Source organism: Salmo salar, chromosome ssa13, assembly GCF_905237065.1.
Source record: "Salmo salar chromosome ssa13, Ssal_v3.1, whole genome shotgun sequence".
Lineage (NCBI taxonomy): Eukaryota > Metazoa > Chordata > Actinopteri > Salmoniformes > Salmonidae > Salmo > Salmo salar.
This window is the reverse complement of record NC_059454.1, coordinates 108,100,526-108,126,321: the sequence shown is the minus strand read 5'-3', so window position 1 is coordinate 108,126,321 and position 25,796 is coordinate 108,100,526. Positions and strand designations below refer to the sequence as shown.

General features: G+C 38.7%; 1 protein-coding gene across 14 annotated transcripts in view; it reads right to left on the bottom strand.

Annotated features, from left to right (window-relative positions):
* LOC106568540 (transcription factor 4) overlaps positions 1–25,796 on the bottom strand; it is a 428,072-nt gene that overhangs the window by 205,533 nt on the left and 196,743 nt on the right. For all 14 annotated transcript variants that reach the window (XM_045692640.1, XM_045692649.1, XM_045692645.1 and 11 more), the window contains one exon: positions 13,444–13,505. In XM_045692640.1, the coding sequence (XP_045548596.1) occupies positions 13,444–13,505 (62 nt within the window). The remainder of the gene's footprint in view (positions 1–13,443; positions 13,506–25,796) is intronic.

The following is a 25,796-nucleotide window of genomic DNA, read 5'->3' as shown; positions in this document are numbered from 1 at the left end:
TGTAGTGATGGCATCCCCCTCGGGTACCCCCCCCCCCCTTCGGGTACCCCCCCCTCGGGTCCCCCCCCTCGTACCCCCCACATCTCTCCCCTCTCATCTCCCCCAACAGTCACCTAGCGAACTGTCCAAAAAATATCCACTAATTTGCTGTGGCGTGTCGTGGCGGTGCCGATGCCATAATGTTACTGCTACCAGTCACCCAGACCCATGGTACCAGTCACCCAGACCCATGGTACCAGTCAGCTAGACCCATGGTACCAGTCAGCCAGACCCATGGTACCAGTCACCCAGACCCATGGTACCAGTCACCCAGACCCATGGTACCAGTCAGCCAGACCCATGGTACCAGTCACCCAGACCCATGGTACCAGTCAGCTAGACCCATGGTACCAGTCAGCCAGACCCATGGTACCAGTCACCCAGACCCATGGTACCAGTCACCCAGACCCATGGTACCAGTCAGCCAGACCCATGGTACCAGTCAGCTAGACCCATGGTACCAGTCAGCCAGACCCATGGTACCAGTCACCCAGACCCATGGTACCAGTCACCCAGACCCATGGTACCAGTCAGCTAGACCCATGGTACCAGTCAGCTAGACCCATGGTACCAGTCAGCCAGACCCATGGTACCAGTCACCCAGACCCATGGTACCATTCAGCTAGACCCATGGTACCAGTCAGCCAGACCCATGGTACCAGTCAGCCAGACCCAGGGTACCAGTCAGCCAGACCCATGGTACGTAGAGAAGGACATAGCCCTGAAGAACAGCCCTAGAATCATTCCTCATTCTAATTCCCAAGGCCGGGAAAACACAGGCACATTCATTACCAACTAACAGTTTAGCCGAGGGAGGTGTAAATGAGGGAGTTTTACCTGCAGACAGACCAGGATAGGGACCCTATTCCATATACAGTGTTCTATGGACCCTGGTCAAATGTAAAGAGAATAGGGAGCCGTTGGGAACACAGGCAGTGACAGGTAGGAGATGGGGGAGGAGATAGAGCAGCTTGAGCAGGAAGTTAGAGGAGCTTCAGAGAACAGCAGGTGGAAGGAGGAAGTGGAGGCTTCAGGCACGTCTTTACCGTCGCTTGTTCACAAGTGTGTGTGTGTGTGTGAGTGTGTGTCATTTGTTCGTACCCCACCTCCTTCACACACACACACACACACACACACACACACACACACACACACACACACACACACACACACACACACACACACACACACACACACACACACACACACACACACCCACCTAACAGGCCTTTAGGAAGCTCAGCTCTTAACAAGGGGTAGTTAACACCTGAACACAAGCTAAGGTGATGAGAGGGTCGCTCGTTGTGAAGATAAATAAATAAAAGGAGGGAAATAATTCAAAACTGAATTCATATAACATTTCAAACTACAACAAAACTGCGGAAGATGTGAACGGATTGATTTAGATTAGTCTGCTGACTAAAATAGAACTGTAAAACAATCCCCTCAGAAGCTCCTGTGGAATGTACTAAAAACTGTGTTCCACGTTGTGGCCGTGAGGAGGAGGACAGACACGAACACGATGTTATGAATGGCTCCCCTCACATGCAGGTCGCCCTTCTCCATGACCCCTCACTAACTAGATCCCAGACAGAAAGCCGCTCACAACAACTGAGGGCTTTCCATTGTGTGTGTGTGTGTGTGTGTGTGTGTGTGTGTGTGTGTGTGTGTGTGTGTGTGTGTGTGTGTGTGTGTGTGTGTGTGTGTGTGTGTGTTTGTCAAGGTATCCGGGCTTTAGAACTATAAAAAAAATAAATTAAAGGCCGATAAATTTAACTGTTGTCGGTCAAAATGAGAAACAAACAAACAAAAAAAAATCCCATTGCAAGAGAATCTTTTTTTATTCATTGATGGTAATACCAGTCAATGTAAATACACTTAACCGTCATGCTTATCGGTCTACAGGATCATTTGCTTAATGTAATATAATTAAATTGGCCTGTGTATTTTCGTTAGTCATCATGTATCACTCGCACACACAGCCTGAAGCACAGAGCCTATTCTGAGAGGGATTTCTCCTGCAGCTCCTCAGCAGGTTGCTGAAGAAGTAAAATGTAAAACATGTGTTTTTAGATACCCATTCATTACGCAACTATTCTAAATGCAATCACATGTTAAAAACATTTCCAAATGCAATCACATGTTAAAAACATTTCTAAATGCAATCACATGTTAAAAACATTTCTAAATGCAATCACATGTTAAAAACATTTCCAAATGTAATCACATGTTAAAAACATTTCCAAATGCAATCACATGTTAAAAACATTTCCAAATGCAATCACATGTTAAAAACATTTCCAAATGCAATCACATGTTAAAAACATTTCCAAATGCAATCACATGTTAAAAACATTTCCAAATGCAATCACATGTTAAAAACAACTGTTGCGCACAATGAAAAAAATAAAAAAAATAAAACATTTTTATTTCTCAACTGCCAATTGAAGCTCGCCTCCCATTCACCATTCAAGTGCAGGCAACAGCCAATCAGCATCACACACCACTTTACACTAGTGAGCAGGAGGAATTATGCATTTTGAAAACATACTTCATTGTTTGAAACGTGAATGTTTTATTTCATATTATGAGGTATGTCTTACTTTGCTTCAAAAGAAGCCTATAGGCAAAATCCCACCATGAGAATGAGGAGACAATTATTTTATAAAGACTTCATTCGCAACAAAGCCTCCTTCACTCACGATGCCAAACTTACCCTCGTAAAACTGACTATCCTACCGATCCTCGACTTCGGCGATGTCATCTACAAAATAGCTTCCATTACTCTACTCAGCAAACTGGATGTAGTCTATCACAGTGCCATCCGTTTTGTTACCAAAGCCCCTTATACCACCCACCACTGTGACCTGTATGCTCTAGTCGTCTGGTCCTCGCTACATATTCGTCGCCAAACCCACTGGCTCCAGGTCATCTATAAGTCTATGCTAGGTAAAGCTCCGCCTTATCTCAGCTCACTGGTCACGATAACAACACCCACTCGTAGCACGCGCTCCAGCAGGTACATCTCACTGGTCATCTCCAAAGCCAATACCTCCTTTGGCCGCCTTTCCTTCCAGTTCTCTGCTGCCAATGACTGGAACGAATTACAAAAATCGCTGAAGCTGGAGACTTACATTTCCCTCACTAACTTTAAACATCAGCTATCTGAGCAGCTAACCGATCGCTGCAGCTGTACATAGTCCATCTGTAAATTGCCCACCCAATCTACCTACCTCATCCCCATACTGTTTTTATTTACTTTTCTGCTCTTTTTCACACCAGTATTTCTACTTGCACATCATCATCTGCTCATTTATCACTCCAGTGTTAATCTGCTAAATTGTAATTATTTGCTCCTATGGCCTATTTATTGCCTACCTCCTCATGCCTTTTACACACACTGTATATAGACTTTCTTTTTTTTCTACTGTGTCATTGACTTGTTTATTGTGTTATTGGCTTGTTTATTGTTTATTCCATGTGTAACTCTGTGTTGTTGTTTGTGTCACACTGCTTTGCTTTATCTTGGTCAGGTCACAGTTGTAAATGAGAACTTGTTCTCAACTAGTTTACCAGGTTAAATAAAGGTTAAATAAAGGTTAAATAAAGGTTAAATAAAGGTTAAATAAAAATAAAAGGTGGCCCATGAGTTTCCAGTGTCATTTATCCGACCATTTCTACTATTCTAAATTCAATTACAATTCGTATATATGTGCATTTATTTATTTTCTTTAAATTTAATTTTAGTTTCATTTCAATAATAATGTTTTTTTTGGGGGGGGTTTCTCAAAATCATTGTCACGTGATTAACCATAAAATTGTGAATAAAAAAAAAAATGTCTGTTTCTACACTTCCATGCAGAAGCCCGGCAGGTATTTAAACACACGTTCAGGTGACCACATTGATCACATGGAGCACTGCAAACAAGAGACAATGAAAACATTTACAAATCTTCTAAATGACGGTTATGAAATAAACACCCCAAAAAAAATGTGTTTCTCACAAGTGTATCAGGTTGTGACCTCTGTAATGACATCAGTAAATGACTGTAATACAGGGATTATCTACTGGTGACACTTATATAATTCAGAATTGATCAAAATGAAACAAATGAATGACAGAACTGGTGGGAGACAGCAGAGTCATTCTGGAGAGAGACACTGGCCTATATCATCACCACACAGCCCTCCCCTTCTTCTTGTCTCAACATTTTAAATTAAACTCAAGCCACATTATCTTCACACATATTTTACATGTTTTTAACTGACAGCCGCAACTCAATAATCAGCTAGGCTTGTTGCCATGCGCGCTGGCCAAACTGTGGGCTTACCCAACAGGCATAGGCCTCCGATGTGATTTGAAAAAATTCACACCTTTTTATTATTCTTTTTTCAAAAAAAATTTTTTTAATAAGCTAATGATCCTCGATTCCTCTGTTGCTAAATCAGGCTTTCTGGTGAAGTATTTTGGACGGATTTCATTTATTTATGTACGTTTCCATTTACTTCCCTATTGGATCCACCGACATGCCATGTCTCTCCTGTTCTATTTGACGCACCACTATGATAATCCTATTCATATTAGCAACCCATGCTAGTTGATGATAATGGTGTTTTCCCCAGGTGTGCTGTTTAGAATGGTGTTTTCCCAGGTGTGCTGTTTAGAATGGTGTTTTCCCAGGTGTGTTTAGAATGGTGTTTTCCCCAGGTGTGTTTAGAATGGTGTTTTCCCAGGTGTGTTTAGAATGGTGTTTTCCCAGGTGTGCTGTTTAGAATGGTGTTTTCCCAGGTGTGTTTAGAATGGTGTTTTCCCAGGTGTGTTTAGAATGGTGTTTTCCCAGGTGTGTTTAGAATGGTGTTTTCCCAGGTGTGTTTAGAATGGTGTTTTCCCCAGGTGTGTTTAGAATGGTGTTTTCCCAGGTGTGTTTAGAATGGTGTTTTCCCAGGTGTGTTTAGAATGGTGTTTTCCCCAGGTGTGTTTAGAATGGTGTTTTCCCAGGTGTGTTTAGAATGGTGTTTTCCCAGGTGTGTTTAGAATGGTGTTTTCCCAGGTGTGTTTAGAATGGTGTTTTCCCAGGTGTGCTGTTTAGAATGGTGTTTTCCCAGGTGTGCTGTTTAGAATGGTGTTTTCCCAGGTGTGCTGTTTAGAATGGTGTTTTCCCAGGTGTGGTGTTTAGAATGGTGTTTTCCCAGGTGTGCTGTTTAGAATGGTGTTTTCCCAGGTGTGTTTAGAATGGTGTTTTCCCAGGTGTGCTGTTTAGAATGGTGTTTTCCCAGGTGTGTTTAGAATGGTGTTTTCCCAGGTGTGCTGTTTAGAATGGTGTTTTCCCAGGTGTGCTGTTTAGAATGGTGTTTTCCCAGGTGTGCTGTTTAGAATGGTGTTTTCCCAGGTGTGTTTAGAATGGTGTTTTCCCCAGGTGTGTTTAGAATGGTGTTTTCCCAGGTGTGTTTAGAATGGTGTTTTCCCCAGGTGCTGTTTAGAATGGTGTTTTCCCCAGGTGTGCTGTTTAGAATGGTGTTTTCCCAGGTGTGTTTAGAATGGTGTTTTCCCAGTGTGCTGTTTAGAATGGTGTTTTCCCCAGGTGTGCTGTTTAGAATGGTGTTTTCCCAGGTGTGTTTAGAATGGTGTTTTCCCAGGTGTGTTTAGAATGGTGTTTTCCCCAGGTGTGTTTAGAATGGTGTTTTCCCCAGGTGTGTTTAGAATGGTGTTTTCCCAGGTGTGTTTAGAATGGTGTTTTCCCAGGTGTGCTGTTTAGAATGGTGTTTTCCCAGGTGTGTTTAGAATGGTGTTTTCCCAGGTGTGTTTAGAATGGTGTTTTCCCCAGGTGTGTTTAGAATGGTGTTTTCCCAGGTGTGTTTAGAATGGTGTTTTCCCAGGTGTGTTTAGAATGGTGTTTTCCCCAGGTGTGTTTAGAATGGTGTTTTCCCAGGGTGCTGTTTAGAATGGTGTTTTCCCAGGGTGCTGTTTAGAATGGTGTTTTCCCAGGTGTGCTGTTTAGAATGGTGTTTTCCCAGGTGTGCTGTTTAGAATGGTGTTTTCCCAGGTGGTGTTTAGAATGGTGTTTTCCCAGGTGTGCTGTTTAGAATGGTGTTTTCCCAGGTGTGCTGTTTAGAATGGTGTTTTCCCAGGTGTGTTTAGAATGGTGTTTTCCCAGGTGTGTTTAGAATGGTGTTTTCCCAGGTGTGTTTAGAATGGTGTTTTCCCAGGTGTGTTTAGAATGGTGTTTTCCCCAGGTGTGTTTAGAATGGTGTTTTCCCAGGTGTGTTTAGAATGGTGTTTTCCCCAGGTGTGTTTAGAATGGTGTTTTCCCAGGTGTGTGTTTAGAATGGTGTTTTCCCAGGTGTGTTTAGAATGGTGTTTTCCCAGGTGTGTGTTTAGAATGGTGTTTTCCCAGGTGTGTTTAGAATGGTGTTTTCCCCAGGTGTGTGTTTAGAATGGTGTTTTCCCCAGGTGGCTGTTTAGAATGGTGTTTTCCCAGGTGTGTTTAGAATGGTGTTTTCCCCAGGTGTGTTTAGAATGGTGTTTTCCCCAGGTGTGTTTAGAATGGTGTTTTCCCCAGGTGGTGTTTAGAATGGTGTTTTCCCAGGTGCTGTTTAGAATGGTGTTTTCCCCAGGTGTGCTGTTTAGAATGGTGTTTTCCCAGGTGTGCTGTTTAGAATGGTGTTTTCCCAGGTGTGCTGTTTAGAATGGTGTTTTCCCAGGTGCTGTTTAGAATGGTGTTTTCCCAGGGTGCTGTTTAGAATGGTGTTTTCCCAGGTGGTGTTTAGAATGGTGTTTTCCCCAGGTGTGTTTAGAATGGTGTTTTCCCAGGTGTGTTTAGAATGGTGTTTTCCCAGGTGTGCTGTTTAGAATGGTGTTTTCCCCAGGTGTGCTGTTTAGAATGGTGTTTTCCCAGGTGTGTTTAGAATGGTGTTTTCCCCAGGTGTGTTTAGAATGGTGTTTTCCCAGGTGTGTTTAGAATGGTGTTTTCCCCAGGTGTGTTTAGAATGGTGTTTTCCCAGGTGTGCTGTTTAGAATGGTGTTTTCCCAGGTGTGTTTAGAATGGTGTTTTCCCAGGTGTGCTGTTTAGAATGGTGTTTTCCCAGGTGTGTTTAGAATGGTGTTTTCCCCAGGTGGCTGTTTAGAATGGTGTTTTCCCCAGGTGGTGTTTAGAATGGTGTTTTCCCAGGTGTGTTTAGAATGGTGTTTTCCCCAGGTGTGTTTAGAATGGTGTTTTCCCCAGGTGTGTTTAGAATGGTGTTTTCCCCAGGTGGTGTTTAGAATGGTGTTTCCCCAGGTGTGCTGTTTAGAATGGTGTTTTCCCAGGTGTGTTTAGAATGGTGTTTTCCCAGGTGTGTTTAGAATGGTGTTTTCCCCAGGGGTGCTGTTTAGAATGGTGTTTTCCCAGGTGTGTTTAGAATGGTGTTTTCCCAGGTGTGTGTTTAGAATGGTGTTTTCCCAGGTGTGTTTAGAATGGTGTTTTCCCAGGTGGTGTTTAGAATGGTGTTTTCCCAGGTGTGTTTAGAATGGTGTTTTCCCAGGTGTGTTTAGAATGGTGTTTTCCCAGGTGGTGTTTAGAATGGTGTTTTCCCCAGGTGGTGTTTAGAATGGTGTTTTCCCAGGTGTGTTTAGAATGGTGTTTTCCCAGGTGTGTTTAGAATGGTGTTTTCCCAGGTGTGTTTAGAATGGTGTTTTCCCAGGTGTGTTTAGAATGGTGTTTTCCCAGGTGGTGTTTAGAATGGTGTTTTCCCCAGGGGTGCTGTTTAGAATGGTGTTTTCCCAGGTGTGTTTAGAATGGTGTTTTCCCAGGTGTGCTGTTTAGAATGGTGTTTTCCCAGGTGTGTTTAGAATGGTGTTTTCCCCAGGTGTGTTTAGAATGGTGTTTTCCCAGGTGTGTTTAGAATGGTGTTTTCCCAGGTGTGCTGTTTAGAATGGTGTTTTCCCAGGTGTGCTGTTTAGAACGGTGTTTTCCCAGGTGTGTTTAGAATGGTGTTTTCCCCAGGTGTGCCGTTTAGAATGTTAATACCAAATGTTCTGTTAAGATGTCTTACCATCCTCTAGATGGGATTTCTGTCATTCTGCACAGTGGGTGGATGCCCTAATGTGTAACGCACCCAATGCATATGGGGCCGGGAAATTTATCAAATGACCGGTATATTAAAATCTGAGGAGACGACCTACCATTAAACCTGAGGAGACGACCTACCATTAAACCTGAGGAGACGACCTACCATTAAACCTGAGGCGACTACCTACCATTAAACCTGAGGAGACCACATAACATTAAACCTGAGGAGACCACATAACATTAAACCTGTGGAGAATGTCAGTAATAGTATATCAGTAATAGTGTATCAGTAATAGTGTATCAGTAATAGTATGTCAGTAATATTATTTCAGTAATAGTTTATCAGTAATAGTATATCAGTAATAGTATGTCAGTATATCAGTAATAGTATGTCAGTAATATTATATCAGTAATAGTATATCAGTAATAGTATGTCAGTAATGTTATATCAGTAATAGTATATCAGTAATAGTATATCAGTAATAGTATGTCAGTATATCAGTAATAGTATGTCAGTAATATTATATCAGTAATATAATATCAGTAATAGTATATCAGTAATAGTATATCAGTAATAGTATGTCAGTAATATTATATCAGTAATATAATATCAGTAATAGTATATCAGTAATAGTATGTCAGTATATCAGTAATAGTATATCAGTATTAGTATGTCAGTATGTCAGTAATAGTATGTCAGTAAAAGTATGTCAGTATGTCCTTAATAGTATATCAGTATTAGTATGTCAGTATGTCAGTAATAGTATATCAGTAATAGTAATAGTATGTCAGTATGTCAGTAATAATATATTAGTAATAGTATGTCAGTAATATTATATCAGTAATAGTATGTCAGTATATCAGTAATAGTATGTCAGTAAAAGTATGTCAATATATCAGTAATAGTATGTCAGTAATAGTATGTCAGTATGTCAGTAATAATATATCAGTAATAGTATGTCAGTATATCAGTAATAGTATGTCAGTAAAAGTATGTCAATATATCAGTAATAGTATATCAGTAATAGTATATCAGTAATAGTATATCAGTAATAGTCGGTAATAGTATATCAGTAATAGTATGTCAGTATATCAGTAATAGTATATCAGTAATAGTATATCGGTAATAGTGTGTCAGTATATCAGTATTAGTATGTCAGTAATTGTATGGCAGTATGTCAGTAATAGTATATGGGTAATACTATATCAGTAATAGTATGTCAGTAATAGTATGTCAGTAATAATATATCAGTAATAGTATGTCAGTAATAGTATGTCAGTATATCAGTAATAGTATGTCAGTATTAGTATATCAGTAATAGTATATGAGTAATAGTATATCAGTAATAGTATGTCAGTATATCAGTAATAGTATATCAGTAATAGTATGTAAGTAATAGTATATCAGTAATACTATATCAGTAATAGTATGTCAGTATATCAGTAATAGTATATCAGTAACAGTATGTCAGTAATACTATGTCAATATATCAGTAATAGTATGTCAGTAATAGTATATCAGTAATAGTATGTCAGTAATAGTATATCAGTAACAGTATGTCAGTAATAGTATATCAGTAATAGTATGTCAGTAATAGTATGTCAGTAATAGTAAATCAGTAATAGTATGTCAGTAATATTATATCAGTAATAGTATGTCAGTATTAGTATATCAGTAATAGTATATCAGTAATAGTAAGTCAGTAATAGTATATCAGTAATAATATATCAGTAATAGTATATCAGTAATAGTATATCAGTAATAGTATGTCAGTATATCAGTAATAGTATGTCAGTAATAGTATATCAGTAATAGTATGTCAGTAATAGTATATCAGTAATAGTACTTCAGTAATAGTATGTCAGTAATAGTATGTCAGTAATAGTATGTCAGTAATAGTATATCAGTAATAGTATATCAGTAATAGTATGTCAGTAATAGTATGTCAGTAATAGTATGTCAGTATATCAGTAATAGTATGTCAGTATATCAGTAATAGTATGTCAGTAATAGTATATAAGCAATAGTATATCAGTAAAAGTATATCAGTAATAGTATGTCAGTAATAGTATGTCAGTATATCAGTAATAGTATGTCAGTAATAGTATGTCAGTAATAGTATATCAGTAATCGTATATCAGTAATAGTATGTCAGTAATAGTATGTCAGTAATAGTATATCAGTAATAGTATGTCAGTAATAGTATGTCAGTAATAGTATGTCAGTAATAGTATATCAGTAATAGTATGTCAGTAATAGTATGTCAGTAATAGTATGTCAGTAATAGTATATCAGTAATAGTATGTCAGTAATAGTATGTCAGAATTATTATGTCAGTAATAGTATATCAGTAATAGTATGTCAGTAATAGTATGTCAGTAATATAGCAGTATTATGTCAGTAATAGTATATCAGTAATAGTATGTCAGTAATAGTATATCAGTAATAGTATGTCAGTAATAGTATATCAGTAATAGTATGTCAGTAATAGTATGTCAGAATTATTATGTCAGTAATAGTATATCAGTAATAGTATGTCAGTAATAGTATGTCAGTAATATTATGTCAGTAATATTATGTCAGTAATAGTATATCAGTAATAGTATGTCAGTAATAGTATATCAGTAATAGTATGTCAGTAATAGTATATCAGTAATAGTATGTCAGTAATAGTATGTCAGTAATATTATGTCAGTAATATTATGTCAGTAATAGTATATCAGTATTAGTATGTCAGTAATAGTATGTCAGTAATAGTATGTCAGTAATAGTATGTCAGTAATAGTATATCAGTAATAGTATATCAGTAATAGTATGTCAGTAATAGTATATCAGTAATAGTATGTCAGTAATAGTATATCAGTAATAGTATGTCAGTAATATTATGTCAGTAATAGTATATCAGTAATAGTATGTCAGTAATAGTATGTCAGTAATAGTATGTCAGTAATAGTATGTCAGTAATAGTATGTCAGTAATAGTAAGTCAGTAATAGTAAGTCAGTAATAGTATGTCAGTAATAGTATGTCAGTAATAGTATGTCAGTAATAGTATATCAGTAATAGTATATCAGTAATAGTATGTCAGTAATAGTATATCAGTAATAGTATGTCAGTATATCAGTAATAGTATATCAGTAATAGTATGTCAGAATTATTATGTCAGTAATAGTATATCAGTAATAGTATGTCAGTAATAGTATGTCAGTAATATTATGTCAGTAATATTATGTCAGTAATAGTATATCAGTAATAGTATGTCAGTAATAGTATATCAGTAATAGTATGTCAGTAATAGTATATCAGTAATAGTATGTCAGTAATAGTATGTCAGTAATATTATGTCAGTAATATTATGTCAGTAATAGTATATCAGTATTAGTATGTCAGTAATAGTATATCAGTAATAGTATGTCAGTAATAGTATGTCAGTAATAGTATATCAGTAATAGTATGTCAGTAATAGTATATCAGTAATAGTATGTCAGTAATAGTATATCAGTAATAGTATATCAGTAATAGTATATCAGTAATAGTATGTCAGTAATAGTATATCAGTAATAGTATGTCAGTAATAGTATGTCAGTAATAGTATATCAGTAATAGTATGTCAGTAATAGTATGTCAGTAATAGTATATCAGTAATAGTATGTCAGTAATAGTATGTCAGTAATAGTAAATCAGTAATAGTATGTCAGTAATAGTATGTCAGTAATAGTATATCAGTAATAGTATGTCAGTAATAGTAAATCAGTAATAGTATATCAGTAATAGTATGTCAGTAATAGTATGTCAGTAATAGTATATCAGTAATAGTATATCAGTAATAGTATGTCAGTAATAGTATGTCAGTAATAGTATATCAGTAATAGTATGTCAGTAATAGTATGTCAGTAATAGTATGTCAGTAATAGTATGTCAGTAATAGTATGTCAGTAATAGTAAATCAGTAATAGTATATCAGTAATAGTATGTCAGTAATAGTATGTCAGTAATAGTATATCAGTAATAGTATGTCAGTAATAGTATGTCAGTAATAGTATATCAGTAATAGTATGTCAGTAATAGTATGTCAGTAATAGTATGTCAGTAATAGTATATCAGTAATAGTATGTCAGTAATAGTATGTCAGTAATAGTATGTCAGTAATAGTATGTCAGTAATAGTATATCAGTAATAGTATGTCAGTAATAGTATATCAGTAATAGTATGTCAGTAATAGTATGTCAGTAATAGTATATCAGTAATAGTATATCAGTAATAGTATGTCAGTAATAGTATGTCAGTAATAGTATGTCAGTAATAGTATGTCAGTAATAGTATGTCAGTAATAGTAAATCAGTAATAGTATGTCAGTAATATTATGTCAGTAATAGTATATCAGTAATAGTATATCAGTAATAGTATATCAGTAATAGTATGTCAGTAATATTATGTCAGTAATAGTATATCAGTAATAGTATGTCAGTAATAGTATATCAGTAATAGTATATCAGTAATAGTATGTCAGTAATAGTATGTCAGTAATAGTATGTCAGTAATAGTATATCAGTAATAGTATGTCAGTAATAGTATGTCAGTAATAGTATGTCAGTAATAGTAAATCAGTAATAGTATGTCAGTAATAGTATGTCAGTAATAGTAAATCAGTAATAGTAAATCAGTAATAGTATGTCAGTAATAGTATGTCAGTAATAGTATGTCAGTAATAGTAAATCAGTAATAGTAAATCAGTAATAGTATGTCAGTAATAGTATGTCAGTAATAGTAAATCAGTAATAGTATGTCAGCATGTGGCAAGGCAACCTTATTTTGTACTGTGGTGCTTTAATTTTTAGAGCTAGTGTACAGTACTGTATGAGAGAGACAGAGAGAGACAGAGAGAGCTGAAGGACATGGGCACAGAGGGGAAGGCCAAGCTTCATCCCCATGCCAACGAGAGGCCAAGTTCTATCTCCATGCCAACGACAGGCCAAGTTCTGTCCCCGTGCCAACAACACACGACAGGAAACAGGACTGAGGAAGGTGGATGTTCAGAATTCCAAAGTAAAGCTGTATTCACTATATTATAAACTGGGTGGTTCGAGCCCTGAGTGCTGATTGGCTGACAGCCATGGTATATCAGACCATATACCACGGGCATGACAAAACATTTATTTTTACTGCTCTAATGACGTTGGTAACCTGTTTATAATAGCAATAAGCCACCTCAGGGGTTTGTGATATATGGCCAATATACCACGGCTAAGGTGTTTGTCCTGGCACTCCGCGTTGCGTCGTGCTTAAGAACAGCCCTTAGCAGTGTTATATTGGCCATATACCACACCTCCTCGGGCCTTATTGGTTAATTATTTACCTGATGACACCCGTGTAGGTTGGAATCTCTTACATAGGAGTAGGATCCTCTCTCCGTTTTACCTGGGTAGAGAGAAGACAGGAAGTGTTAAAAAATGAACAATCCTTTTTCCTCAACAATGCGACGGAAAAACTTCTAAAATCAAACATATCTTGTAGAAAACTTTAAAGTGAGATGATTCTGCATTTAAATAAGTTAGTTTCATGTGTGGAAAATTATAAGCCTCAAGCCGACAGTATGTAACAATGTATGTCTGTACCGGAGGTTTATGAGGTTTCATCATAACACAACAAAGTCCCAACAGGAAAGACAGAGACGGCCCAAACCCCAACCAACAGCATATAATAATAGCTTTGTCACATGATTCTCTAGCTCTGCTGTGTATAACATAGAACATGTGCTATCATACTTCAGCATTACATTTCCAGGCAGCACTATACCACCAAACAGACATCTGCAATGCTACAGAAACTCTCTCACGCACAGACACACACAGACACAGACACACACACACACACACACACACACACACACACACACACACACACACACACACACACACACACACACACACACACACACACACACACACACACACACACACACACACACACACACACACACACACACACACACACACACACACACACACACACAAACAGTGTACTTTGTGCTATAAGATCTGGGTCCTCAAGTTTACATCTTAAGACGTTTGTGTAATGTATGAAACAAAGTATAAAGTATATATACTGAACAAAAATATAAACGCAACATGTAAAGTGTTGGTCCCATGTTTCATGAGCTGAAATAAAAGATCCCAGAAATGTTCCATACACACAAAAAAGGCTTATTTCTCTCAAATTTTGTGCACAAATTAGTTTACATCCCTGTTAGTGAGCATTTCTCCTTTGCCAAGATAATCCATCCACCTGACAGGTGTCCAACTAACATTGTCCATGTTAGTTGGATAGCGTTGACATTTCCAGCCCCTGGTTACATTCGTCCCTTTTTTTGTCCAAAATATTGAGTCATTGAAAATGAAAAATGGGGAGCTCGAACGGCTGGATGGAAGCAAACAATGTACCAGACCAGCTGTGAATTACAACCTGATAGCAATATGTTTTGGACTACAAAGAAATGTATTGGTGAATTTATATTAATCATGCATTGAACTGCATCCATCTATTCTACCAACAATGCCTTAGTGTATGTCACTGAACGTTGAGTCACATAGAACCTGTTTTTAAAACCTCTAATAAAGTTAGTGTTGTGACGTAAAACTGGGAATTTGATATTTTTTTTTACTACTATGATGATTGTCTGTTTGTTTCATATCTGCAAAAGTAGTTAAAACACTTATCAGTTCCACTTTAAGGGACAACCAAGTAGCCATGTAACATTATATAGTGACTGGTTCAAACTGGACAAGGAGAGGACTAACACTCCAGTTCTCAACACACACACACCAATAGTAGTAGTTCATTATAGGGCCAGGCCATGGGTGGCTGGATTACAGATATACCAAACCATGGGTGGCTGGATTACAGATATACCAGACCATGGTAGGCTGGATTACAGATATACCAGACCATGGTAGGCTGGATTACAGATATACCAGACCATGGGTGGCTGGATTACAGATATACCAGACCATGGGTGGCTGGATTACAGATATACCAAACCATGGATGGCTGGATTACAGATATACCAGACCATTGTAGGCTAGATAACAGTTTCCAGCTTTCAAACCGTCCTCAGCTCAGTTTTGCATGGCCAGCCTCAGACAACTTCCAGCTGTAGCCTACTAAATTGGCACACACACAAAAATGTCCCCCCCCCCCACACACACAGTAAAACACACACCGTACACAAGCAGACACTGTACTCACACACACCAACACCGTACACATATACACACGCCATACACGCACACAAACACGCCATACAGACGCTGTACACACAACACACAATGACGACATGCGCCTCTGGTGTACACTTCGAGAAGTTGCTATCCCTTCTGATTTGACATTGTACTGTATGTGCCTCAGGCAAACATCATGTCATAAATGTTGAGAACATAATGAAATATCTATTGAGAACATAATGAAATAACTGTTGAGAACATAATGAAATATCTGTTGAGAACATAATGAAATAACTGTTGAGAACATAATGAAATATCTGTTGAGAACATAATGAAATATCTGTTGAGAACATAATGAAATAACTGTTGAGAACATAATGAAATATCTGTTGAGAAACCGACCTCTGCATAACACACAAAAAATAATGTACCTAAAACGCGCGTTGTATCACCTACAACACAGATGGTTAACTAATACATGTTTGATTAACAACATTCATGTTCCTGTCATCAATACAACTAAATGTTAGTTCCACATTTCACAATGTCTGCCCTCCATCCTGGGTGGATGGATCCTCGGTGGCGTCACAGCGAGGCTCACGTGGCTGTTAGTCCCTACGTAATATAGTTATTTTGACCTTTTCAACCTGTCATCTCCCAAGCACTCGAGAGCACGCATACAACAAGCAAAAATCCCTGGTATTTCATTTAGTTGTAAGAGTATAACTAAGGATTTAAAGATTGGAATTTACAAGAGACGAGAGTAGCAATAGGACAAGGTCAGAGAGGAGGTCACGACCTGCGTCACATACACTCTACACATCCTGCTGGATACACACGGACACGCACGCACGCAGACACACACGGACACACACACACACACACACACAGACTGACGTATGCACACACACACACACACACACACACACACACACACACACACACACACACACACACACACACACACACACACACACACACAGACACACGCACGATGGAGAGCGACAGAGTTTATCCTAGTTTCATCTTAACGTGTTTGAAATACTGTATAATATAAAACATGATATTAATTGGGAGTTAAAGGTGTTTTTCTATAAATCTAATAAATAACCCCAGTACACTATACTGACGTTTCAGAACAAACAGGAAGAAGACGCTTCCTGAGTTACCCTCGGTGGAAACAATGTTCTTTTTCACAGGTCTTTGTTTTCTTCCAGAGGTCTTGTTGAGACATTTCGTTTAGGCCACCTCTCTGCAGAACACCAAATTCCTGATCATCTACTGAACTGAACTGGGAGTCAGGAAGTAAACATGAAGTCCATTACAGGGCTGGGGCCTGCGCGCACACACACACACACACGCACGCACGCACGCACGCACGCACGCACGCACACACACACACACACACACACACACACACACAGCTGTGGAGGAGCAATACTGTTGTGAAATGAAGCTCATGCATTGACAACAAATGTCTAAATACAGGAAGGAAAATGATTAAACAGCTATGGAGAGATAGGATATTTTGTACGTGAATAATTGAAACCAATGTTTAGATAGTGGACCCGCTTCAACAAGCTCATTTCATTTACAGCAGTATGATTTCTGTCATTTACTGCAGATTCACAACGGTACTACAACAAGTTGTTTACTGTATACTGGGCGGCAGGTAGAGCGTTGGGCCAGTCACCGAAAGGTCGTTGGATCGAATTCCCGAGCTGGCTAGGTGAAAAATCTGTCGCTGTGTCCTTGAGCAAGGCACTTAACCCGAATTGCTCCTGTATGTAACTACAATGTTGTTGATCCATCCTCAGTTTTCTCCTTTCACAGCTATTAAACTCTGTAACTGTTTTTAAGTCACCATTAGTCTCATGGTGAAGTCCTGGGGTGGTGTCCTTCCTCTCCGGCAACTGAGTTAGGAAGGACGCCTGTATCGTTGTAGTGACTGAGTGTATTGATACACCATCCATCCTGTAATGAATAACTTCACCATGCTCAAAGGGATATCAAATGTCTGTTTTTTTTATTTCTACCCATCTACCAATAGGTGCCCTTCTTTATGAGGCATTGGAAAACCTCCCTGGTCTTTGTGGTTTAATCTGTGTTTGAAATTCACTGCTCGACTGAGGGACCTTACAGATAATTGTATGTGTGTGGTACAGAGATGAGGTAGTCATTCAAAAATCATGTTGAACACTATTATTGCACACAGAGTGAGTCCATTCAACTTATTATGTGACTTGTTCAGTACATTTCGACTCCTGAGCTTATTTAGGCTTAACATAACAAAGGGGTTGAATACTTATTGACTCAAAACATTTCAACTGTTCATTTCTAATTCATTTTAAAAAATGTCAAGAAAAAAAATATATATTTTAAATAAAAGCGGTAACAAACAAACAAAAGGGGAATAAATCAAGCAGTGTGAATACTTTCTGTTTATAACATTAGACTCTGTAACAGAGCTATACGGACATGAATTTGTCTCATCACAGTACTGAATACTAGTGTCTGAATCCTAGTAATGTTCAATATGGCTCCCTATTCCCTAATTAGTGCACTACTTTTGACCAGGGCCCATAGGGAATAGGGAGCCATTTGGGACTCCGACAGAGTGATGATCCATATAGTTCTGTTAGACCTTCCAGAGGCGTTAATAATGTCTTTTAATTAAACGGTTTAGTCATATTTAATCATAATACAACCATGTCAGGACGTAAAAAGACAGGTTTAGGGGTTAGAACAGGAAGCTTACTGGACTTGACTTAGGCTGCATACCAACAGAGTCAGTGCAGCCTCTATAAACAGTAAATATTCTGACTGTGTCTGAATACCTATACTTGTGTTCGGAATAGTAGACATTTTAGCTAAATGGAAAATATAACGTTTTATAGTATGTGACATTTTCGGGAAAATCGAGTGTGCTTTAAATTCCAGGATGTTATACTAATTTTGGCTTTTCATCTAGTAGTATTCGCTGCACACTTTTGAGGAAGAGAATCGTCTCTGTGTTTGACAACAGCTGATGTTGAGATAAAGGGGACGTGTTGTAGCCAAATGAACAAATAGCGGGAGTCAACACAACTGTACATTACAAGACACATTCTCAGGATAGATGAGCCTCGATGCTGCTGTTTCTACTCAACGGTCTAAATAGTACTTAAGTAGTAGATTTCAGACAGATTTAAGGTTTTATTCTTATTCTCTCCCCCCCTTTATTTACATTAAAAAAAAATATATTTACTAGCTGAATAACAGCTACAAATGTATTTTTATTTGTATCTAAACTTGTGCTCTAGCTAAACGTCCTCAGGTTCTGCATATTGCTGGTACCACTGCTTCCATGTAGAATGTATTATGTTGGCAAAACAGTATTATTATTTTTTTAAATCAACGAAACACAAATGAAATAAAATTAAAAAAAATCATGTAATCATTTATACGAGTAATCACATTTTATTTGCTAATCAAAGTGTAATACTCTGTAGACTGTTTTAATAAAGAAATCATTAAAAATAGAATAGATAGACCTACTGGTTCCAGCATTAACCAAGTTTATATGACTGTTTTCTTCAACAAACAGTCAACACAACACTGATCAACGTAGAAGCTCTCTCTCTCTGCCTTCGACGCTGAGCTGTGCCAAGACGCCGTCGTCAGATGTGGCAAAAGCTAACCCGTGCCAGTCTGCAAGTCCACGGGCTCAGACACAGTACTGTAGCTAGTACCCCCCCAGGGACAGACCCAGATGATGCTGAACGGCCTTTAGGGGCAGGACGAGGAAGACCAGACTACACCAGTAATATCACCAATAGTATCACACACAACATTTCCCAAATTCCAAGCAATGGAACAATAACCAGTTTCTGAATAGAAAACTGAAGACAGAATTTGGGGGTGTGAAAAGGCATTCCGGTTGTTCAACAACTGACCTTACTGTCAATTCAGGTGCAACATTTTTTTTTAGTTTACTTTATACTAGAAGGGTAAATAATATTTTAAACACATAATATCTCTATTACCGAACGACAACAATGTTAAGCGACACAAATACAAAGGGAAAGACGCTGTTTTACAGCGTATTATGAGGTCTCCCATAATCAACAATCATTTCCGAGGACAATTCCTTCAGAAAAATGTAGCTGCTAATATTTTTCATTCATTTATTTATTTTTCTGACAAGAAAACAAAATCCTGAAAGCTTCCTAGTTCTTATTTGCCCTGTACTGAACAAGGACTTCCCTGCTTCAGTATAATCCTGTTAGGTATTTGATCTGCCTGTCCCGCTCTTTGGCCCTGGGTCTGAAGGGGGGATTGTGTACCTCTCTCTCTGTTTCCTTGGTGCCTTGGGTTAGGTTGAGAATATGCAGTTGCCTTGGGTTACCTGGATAGGACTGAGAATGTTTCATGGCCTAAATACAAGATCCGCTAGTCTTCATAGTGAGGCCGTCAAAGCCCCTGGAAAATCACCTTTTACATAAGAAGATGAGGGAAGACTGCACCGAAATGGCAAAAAAAGACAATGTCCATCGCCTCAAGAAAAAGTGAGAATTTCTGGGAATAAACAAACCCTAGGTTGTAATTTGTGTCGAACTATAACCATTTTGTCTGTGAATGTGGACAGGCTCGGGTTTTGTAAATTCAGTTCAATAAAACTTTAAAATAATTACTAATCAACAATTTCAGGTGTAATACATCATTTACAAAAACAATTATAAACTACATTTAGGTATTTCAGACACTGCATACGATACAATGAATCCTCATGTTACCTTCAAAAGAGCTCTATTTCTGAGGTTCAGCATTATATTATATTATCTCTGTAGAAAACTATCGTCTTTCTTTGTGGAAATTATTTAGAAAATCTTTCCCTAAAGTGGTTGTACTTTATATAGACTATTATTACAACAACAAAAAAGAAACAGCCATCTATGTGCTCTTAGTTATTTCAGCCTACGTAAACTGTCCAAAAAAAAACTAAATAAAAACAGAGATACAGAGATATTCAAAGAGGACATCAAAATAAACTAACAACTTGCAAATAAAGTTGCTGATAAAAATCCATCGGCAAAAGGCAGATGGTGGAAGCTCCAGACATCTGAAGTGCTGGCTAATGAAAAAAAATAAAATAAAAGAACAGCAACTGAAGGTCTTTTTTGAAAATATTTAGTATCATAAGAACAAAACTGAACCGGACCAAGCAAATGAAGGAGATTGAAAGATGTTTGACAACAGTGTAGGATCACTAGTTCTAAAAGATGGCAGGTGTTATAGATGGATGGTTTCCTCTGTTATTTGCTATAATGTGTGTTGTTTATTTAACCTTTATTTAACTAGGCAACTGTGAAGGCCTGTTCTCTCTTTGTGCTATATAGAATAAACGTCAAATTCTTTCCAATTTAGGTTTCATACATTTTCGGGGGATTTTCATATATTTTTTTGATGGTCAATTATTGAGGAAGCTGATAACAGTGACTTCAGATTGAGATATAATGAGAAAGACAGTTGATATAATTGGCCGGATAGAGAGCGTGATAGAATCCTCTATATAAATACAGGAGTGGACATGGCATAAGGACGGGTTAAGGTTAGTTGTAAAGCCGCTCGGTCAGATGAAGTTGGACTTTATTCTGTTTTATTTTATTTTTTATTTTGGGGTCGAAAACCGTGTCACCCGTTATGATTGGATACGGCCTTGAGGTTTAATGTTGAGGCAGAAGAGAAGACTACGCAGTTGTATTTTATCATACGGACATTGGGAGGAAACAGATTGAAACCGTCCTCTAATAGGATGTGATATCCTCTGGCATATCTTCGGGTTGTATGTAAAAACCTAACTAACCCGTATAGCGTTCTGTCTGCAGACAAGGTGAGACGGTGTGAAGGGTTAAACCATCTATTCCCGTTTCACGTGGGGGAGAACAGGAGAACATAGCTGACATGAATCATTCTCAGCAACTCAACCTGTTTCCATGACATCAACGGGCATCCTTCCAGAACTCCCAACAAAGCTTTTGTCCCAAATGGCACCCTCTTTCCCTTTATAGTGCCTAGGGCTCTGGTCAGAAAGAGTGCACTATATAGGGAATAGGGTTCCATAGGGCTCTGGTCTAAAGTAGTGCACTATATAGGGAATAGGGTTCCATAGGGCTCTGGTCTAAAGTAGTGCACTATATAGGGAATAGGGTGCCATAGGGCTCTGGTCTAAAGTAGTGCACTATATAGGGAGTAGGGTTCCATAGGGCTCTGGTCTAAAGTAGTGCACTATATAGGGAATAGGGCTCTGGTCTATAGTAGTGCACTATATAGGGAATAGGGCTCTGGTCAGAAGTAGTGCACTATATAGGGAATAGGGCTCTGGTCAGAAGTAGTGCACTATATAGGGAATAGGGCTCTGGTCTATAGTAGTGCACTATATAGGGAATAGGGTTCCATATGGCTCTGGTCTAAAGTAGTGCACTATATAGGGAATAGGGCTCTGGTCAGAAGTAGTGCACTATATAGGGAATAGGGCTCTGGTCTATAGTAGTGCACTATATAGGGAATAGGGTTCCATATGGCTCTGGTCTAAAGTAGTGCACTATATAGGGAATAGGGTTCTATAGGGCTCTGGTCTAAAGTAGTGCACTATATAGGGAATAGGGTTCCATAGGGCTATGGTCAGAAGTAGTGCACTATATAGGTAATAGGGTTCCATTTGGGCCACAACCAAAGTCTACAAGGTGTTGCGAGAAGCCACGTTCTAAACACACGAGTGAAAATCCACAAAAATATAGTCCTGGTGCATAAACAACGATATTGTCTCTCCTTTGGAAACATTTAGAAACCTGGCACATTTTGCGTTCCAAAAATTAATTTTATGAGCAGCCATGAGAAAACCCCCAGCAGACTGATTCCTTGGGAGCACGTCGATATACAAATATATATATATACAAATATATAAGGAGGAATAAATAAACTTAACAAGAATGACATCAGAGACACAACTCAACCCGTATTTATCAACTATATTTATAGATATAACATTTATAGATTTTGTGATCTGAGGCACTGCAACATCCCAGGAGGTTTGGTAAAAACCCTATTGATAGGTAATAACCAGGATGGTGGGCTGAAATACAGGGGCATTAAAATTCACTAACAGCCCTATGAGAGGAGAGAAGAGCTGTGTACTTGTTGGGTGCTTTTCAATGCGCTTGATTACATTCTAGGCAGGGACCCCGATGCAAAACAGGCTTCATTATCCAGACCCCTCCTCTCCCTCACCCAGGAATCAATAAAACATCCAAGACAGAAACACATACTAACACATATTAACACGTACTAACACGTATACTACAATTACAACTTGAGAAGAAAAAAAATGTACAAAAAATGGTAACTTCTACATTTGCGGTAACCCTGGTAAAAATCAATGATAGCATGACATACACTAGCTTGGCACACACACACACACACACACACACACACACACACACACACAGAAAACGACTTGACTTTCTGTGAACGGCTGAGATTATTCATGTCTTTCACATTTTAAGGTTTTCATATTGGTAACAACAACAAAATAACCCTTACAAACATTTTTGGACTCAACCAATAACCATCGATAACATAGCCGGTTTGGTTTTGTGTCTGCGAGAGCACTGCCAGTGTGTTTTCAGACAAACCCCGGCCGGCTGAAATGCGGCAGGCACTGCAGATTTTTGTTGGCACGATGTCAATGGTGGCACTGCCAAGCCCTATGGTTAAAGCTATTAAAAAATGCATAAGGATGGCATAAGAGCCCAAATCTTCCCTTCTTTCAGACGGCACAGCGTTTTACCGTTTTGGCTTCCGTGTTTACATCCTTCTCAGTATTTATCAAGGCCTTCCTCGTCTCTTCTGACAGTGTAATAGCTCCTAGAAACACCTGGAACACCGTTTGATATTGAGGAATTCTTCATGTCCTGGTTGGTTGGTTAATTTTGTATTGTCTTTTTGTTTTGTGTGTGTGTGTGGGGGGGGGGGTTGTTGTTGTTGACATCCTTTGTTTTGGGATCTTGGTGAAGGCATAATTCTTTACGATTTAATTCTTACATTTTTTGCGGGGACTTCGTTTTTTTCTTTGTCTGGAGGATTTGGGGTAACATTTCAACAATACCTGAGACAATAGCAGTTGGAGACATATACAGAGAATTATACCCATTTTACACAACACTAAAACCTAAACAAATGAACAATGAACAACATACTTAATTATACTCATGAAACCAAAACATCTCCTGGTATAACGTTCAGGATTACCAAAGACAGCAGAATCTAACTAGGAGCTGCTATTGTTATAACAACAATTTAGGTGAAAAAGCAAACACAGAAGGAACGCTAGAGTTAAAGCTGTAATTGTTGTTATGGTATTACTGTTTAGGTATTGTGATGTAAACTGATGAGGAAGCCATCTTTATTTTTCAACAAATATGATCACAGAGGATTTATTTGGGGCTTGTTTTTACGAAGAGGAGAAATGGAAACAAAACAAGAGATGCAACAATGCAGAGAAAGAAATGGTGACATTCACAAGTGGATAAAACCCTCTAGAAAGGACCTACGGAGCTTCAATAAAATATTACATTCTACAACAACTCACTAAATATAATTACTGTTTTCTTACCAATTCACACCAACAATCCAGTACCATCAGTCAACAAGTTACTTGCCAGAGATATGATCTTATATTCTAATCTAAGACTAATAATAAGCATAGAGAAAACTTAGGGCTAGTGAATGAACAAGTCACTCAACCTGTTCTCAGTGGAGTGACCCCCCCTTCCTCTTGTATAGACCTTTTAGATAAAGAAAATCTTTGTCTAATTGCTAAGACGTGACATATTACACACAGCTCTAACCACCAAATTACCTCATCTCACCTCATTTGCTCACATTGTATATAGACTTATTTTTCTACCATATTATTGACTGTATGTTTGTTTTACTCCATGTGTAACTCTGTGTTGTTGTATGTGTCGAACTGCTTTGCTTTATTCTTGGCCAGGACGCAGTTGTAAATGAGAACTTGTTCTCAACTGGCCTACCTGGTTAAATAAAGGTGAAATAAATAAATAAATAAATCAATAAAATAAATAAACTTGTAGGAAGCAGCAGCGTTACCTCCAAAAAAAAACCTGGACAGCCTGACTTCATGTCAAACAGTGAGAACTACTATCAAGACAACTGTTTCTTTCTGATGAGTGAGAAGTACTGGAACCCAGGCTAAGAAGAACGTAAGGTTAGTTAGAAGAGACTAGAACCCAGGCTAAGAAGAATGTAAGGTTAGTTAGAAGAGACTGGAACCCAGGCTAAGAAGAACGTAAGGTTAGTTAGAAGAGACTGGAACCCAGGCTAAGAAGAACGTAAGGTTAGTTAGAAGAGACTAGAACCCAGGCTAAGAAGAATGTAAGGTTAGTTAGAAGAGACTAGAACCCAGGCTAAGAAGAACGTAAGGTTAGTTAGAAGAGACTGGAACCCAGGCTAAGAAGAATGTAAGGTTAGTTAGAAGAGACTGGAACCCAGGCTAAGAAGAATGTAAGGTTAGTTAGAAGAGACTAGAACCCAGGCTAAGAAGAATGTAAGGTTAGTTAGAAGAGACTAGAACCCAGGCTAAGAAGAATGTAAGGTTAGTTAGAAGAGACTGGAACCCAGGCTAAGAAGAACGTAAGGTTAGTTAGAAGAGACTAGAACCCAGGCTAAGAAGAACGTAAGGTTAGTTAGAAGAGACTAGAACCCAGGCTAAGAAGAATGTAAGGTTAGTTAGAAGAGACTGGTACCCAGGCTAAGAAGAGCTTCAGGGGGATTGACTCCCCAGTCTCACTCTAAGCTATGAGTGAGAGCCCCCACCCTGGATGAGCTAGCCTGGCCCACACCACACACAGAGAGAGAGAGAGAGAGAGAGAGAGGGGAGAGAGAGAGAGAGAGACAGAGAGAGAGGGAGAGAGAGAGAGAGAGAGAGAGAGAGAGAGAGAGACAGAGAGAGAGAGAGACAGAGAGAGAGGGAGAGAGAGAGAGAGAGAGAGAGACAGAGAGAGAGGGAGACAGAGAGAGAGGGAGAGAGAGAGAGAGAGAGAGAGAGACAGAGAGAGAGGGAGAAAGAAAGAGAGAGAAAGAGACAGAGAGAGAGGGAGAGAGACAGAGAGAGAGAGAGAGAGAGACAGAGAGAGAGAGAGAGAGAGAGAGAGAGAGAGAGAGAGAAAGAAAGAAAGATAAAGAGAGAGAGAGAGAAAGAAAGAGAGCAGAGGGGCTTTTCAGGCAAGGTGTGGAGAGACAGAGACCAGCAGCTGCACTCAGGCATCTCTGGAGACACACCTCTCCTCCCTCAACTCTCCCACCAGCCTCCCCCCTCACCCAGCCTACCTCCTTCCCCCTCCTCCCTCAACTCTCCCACCAGCCTCCCCCCTCACCCAGCCTACCTCCTTCCCTCTCCTCCCTCAACTCTCCCACCAGCCTCCCCCCC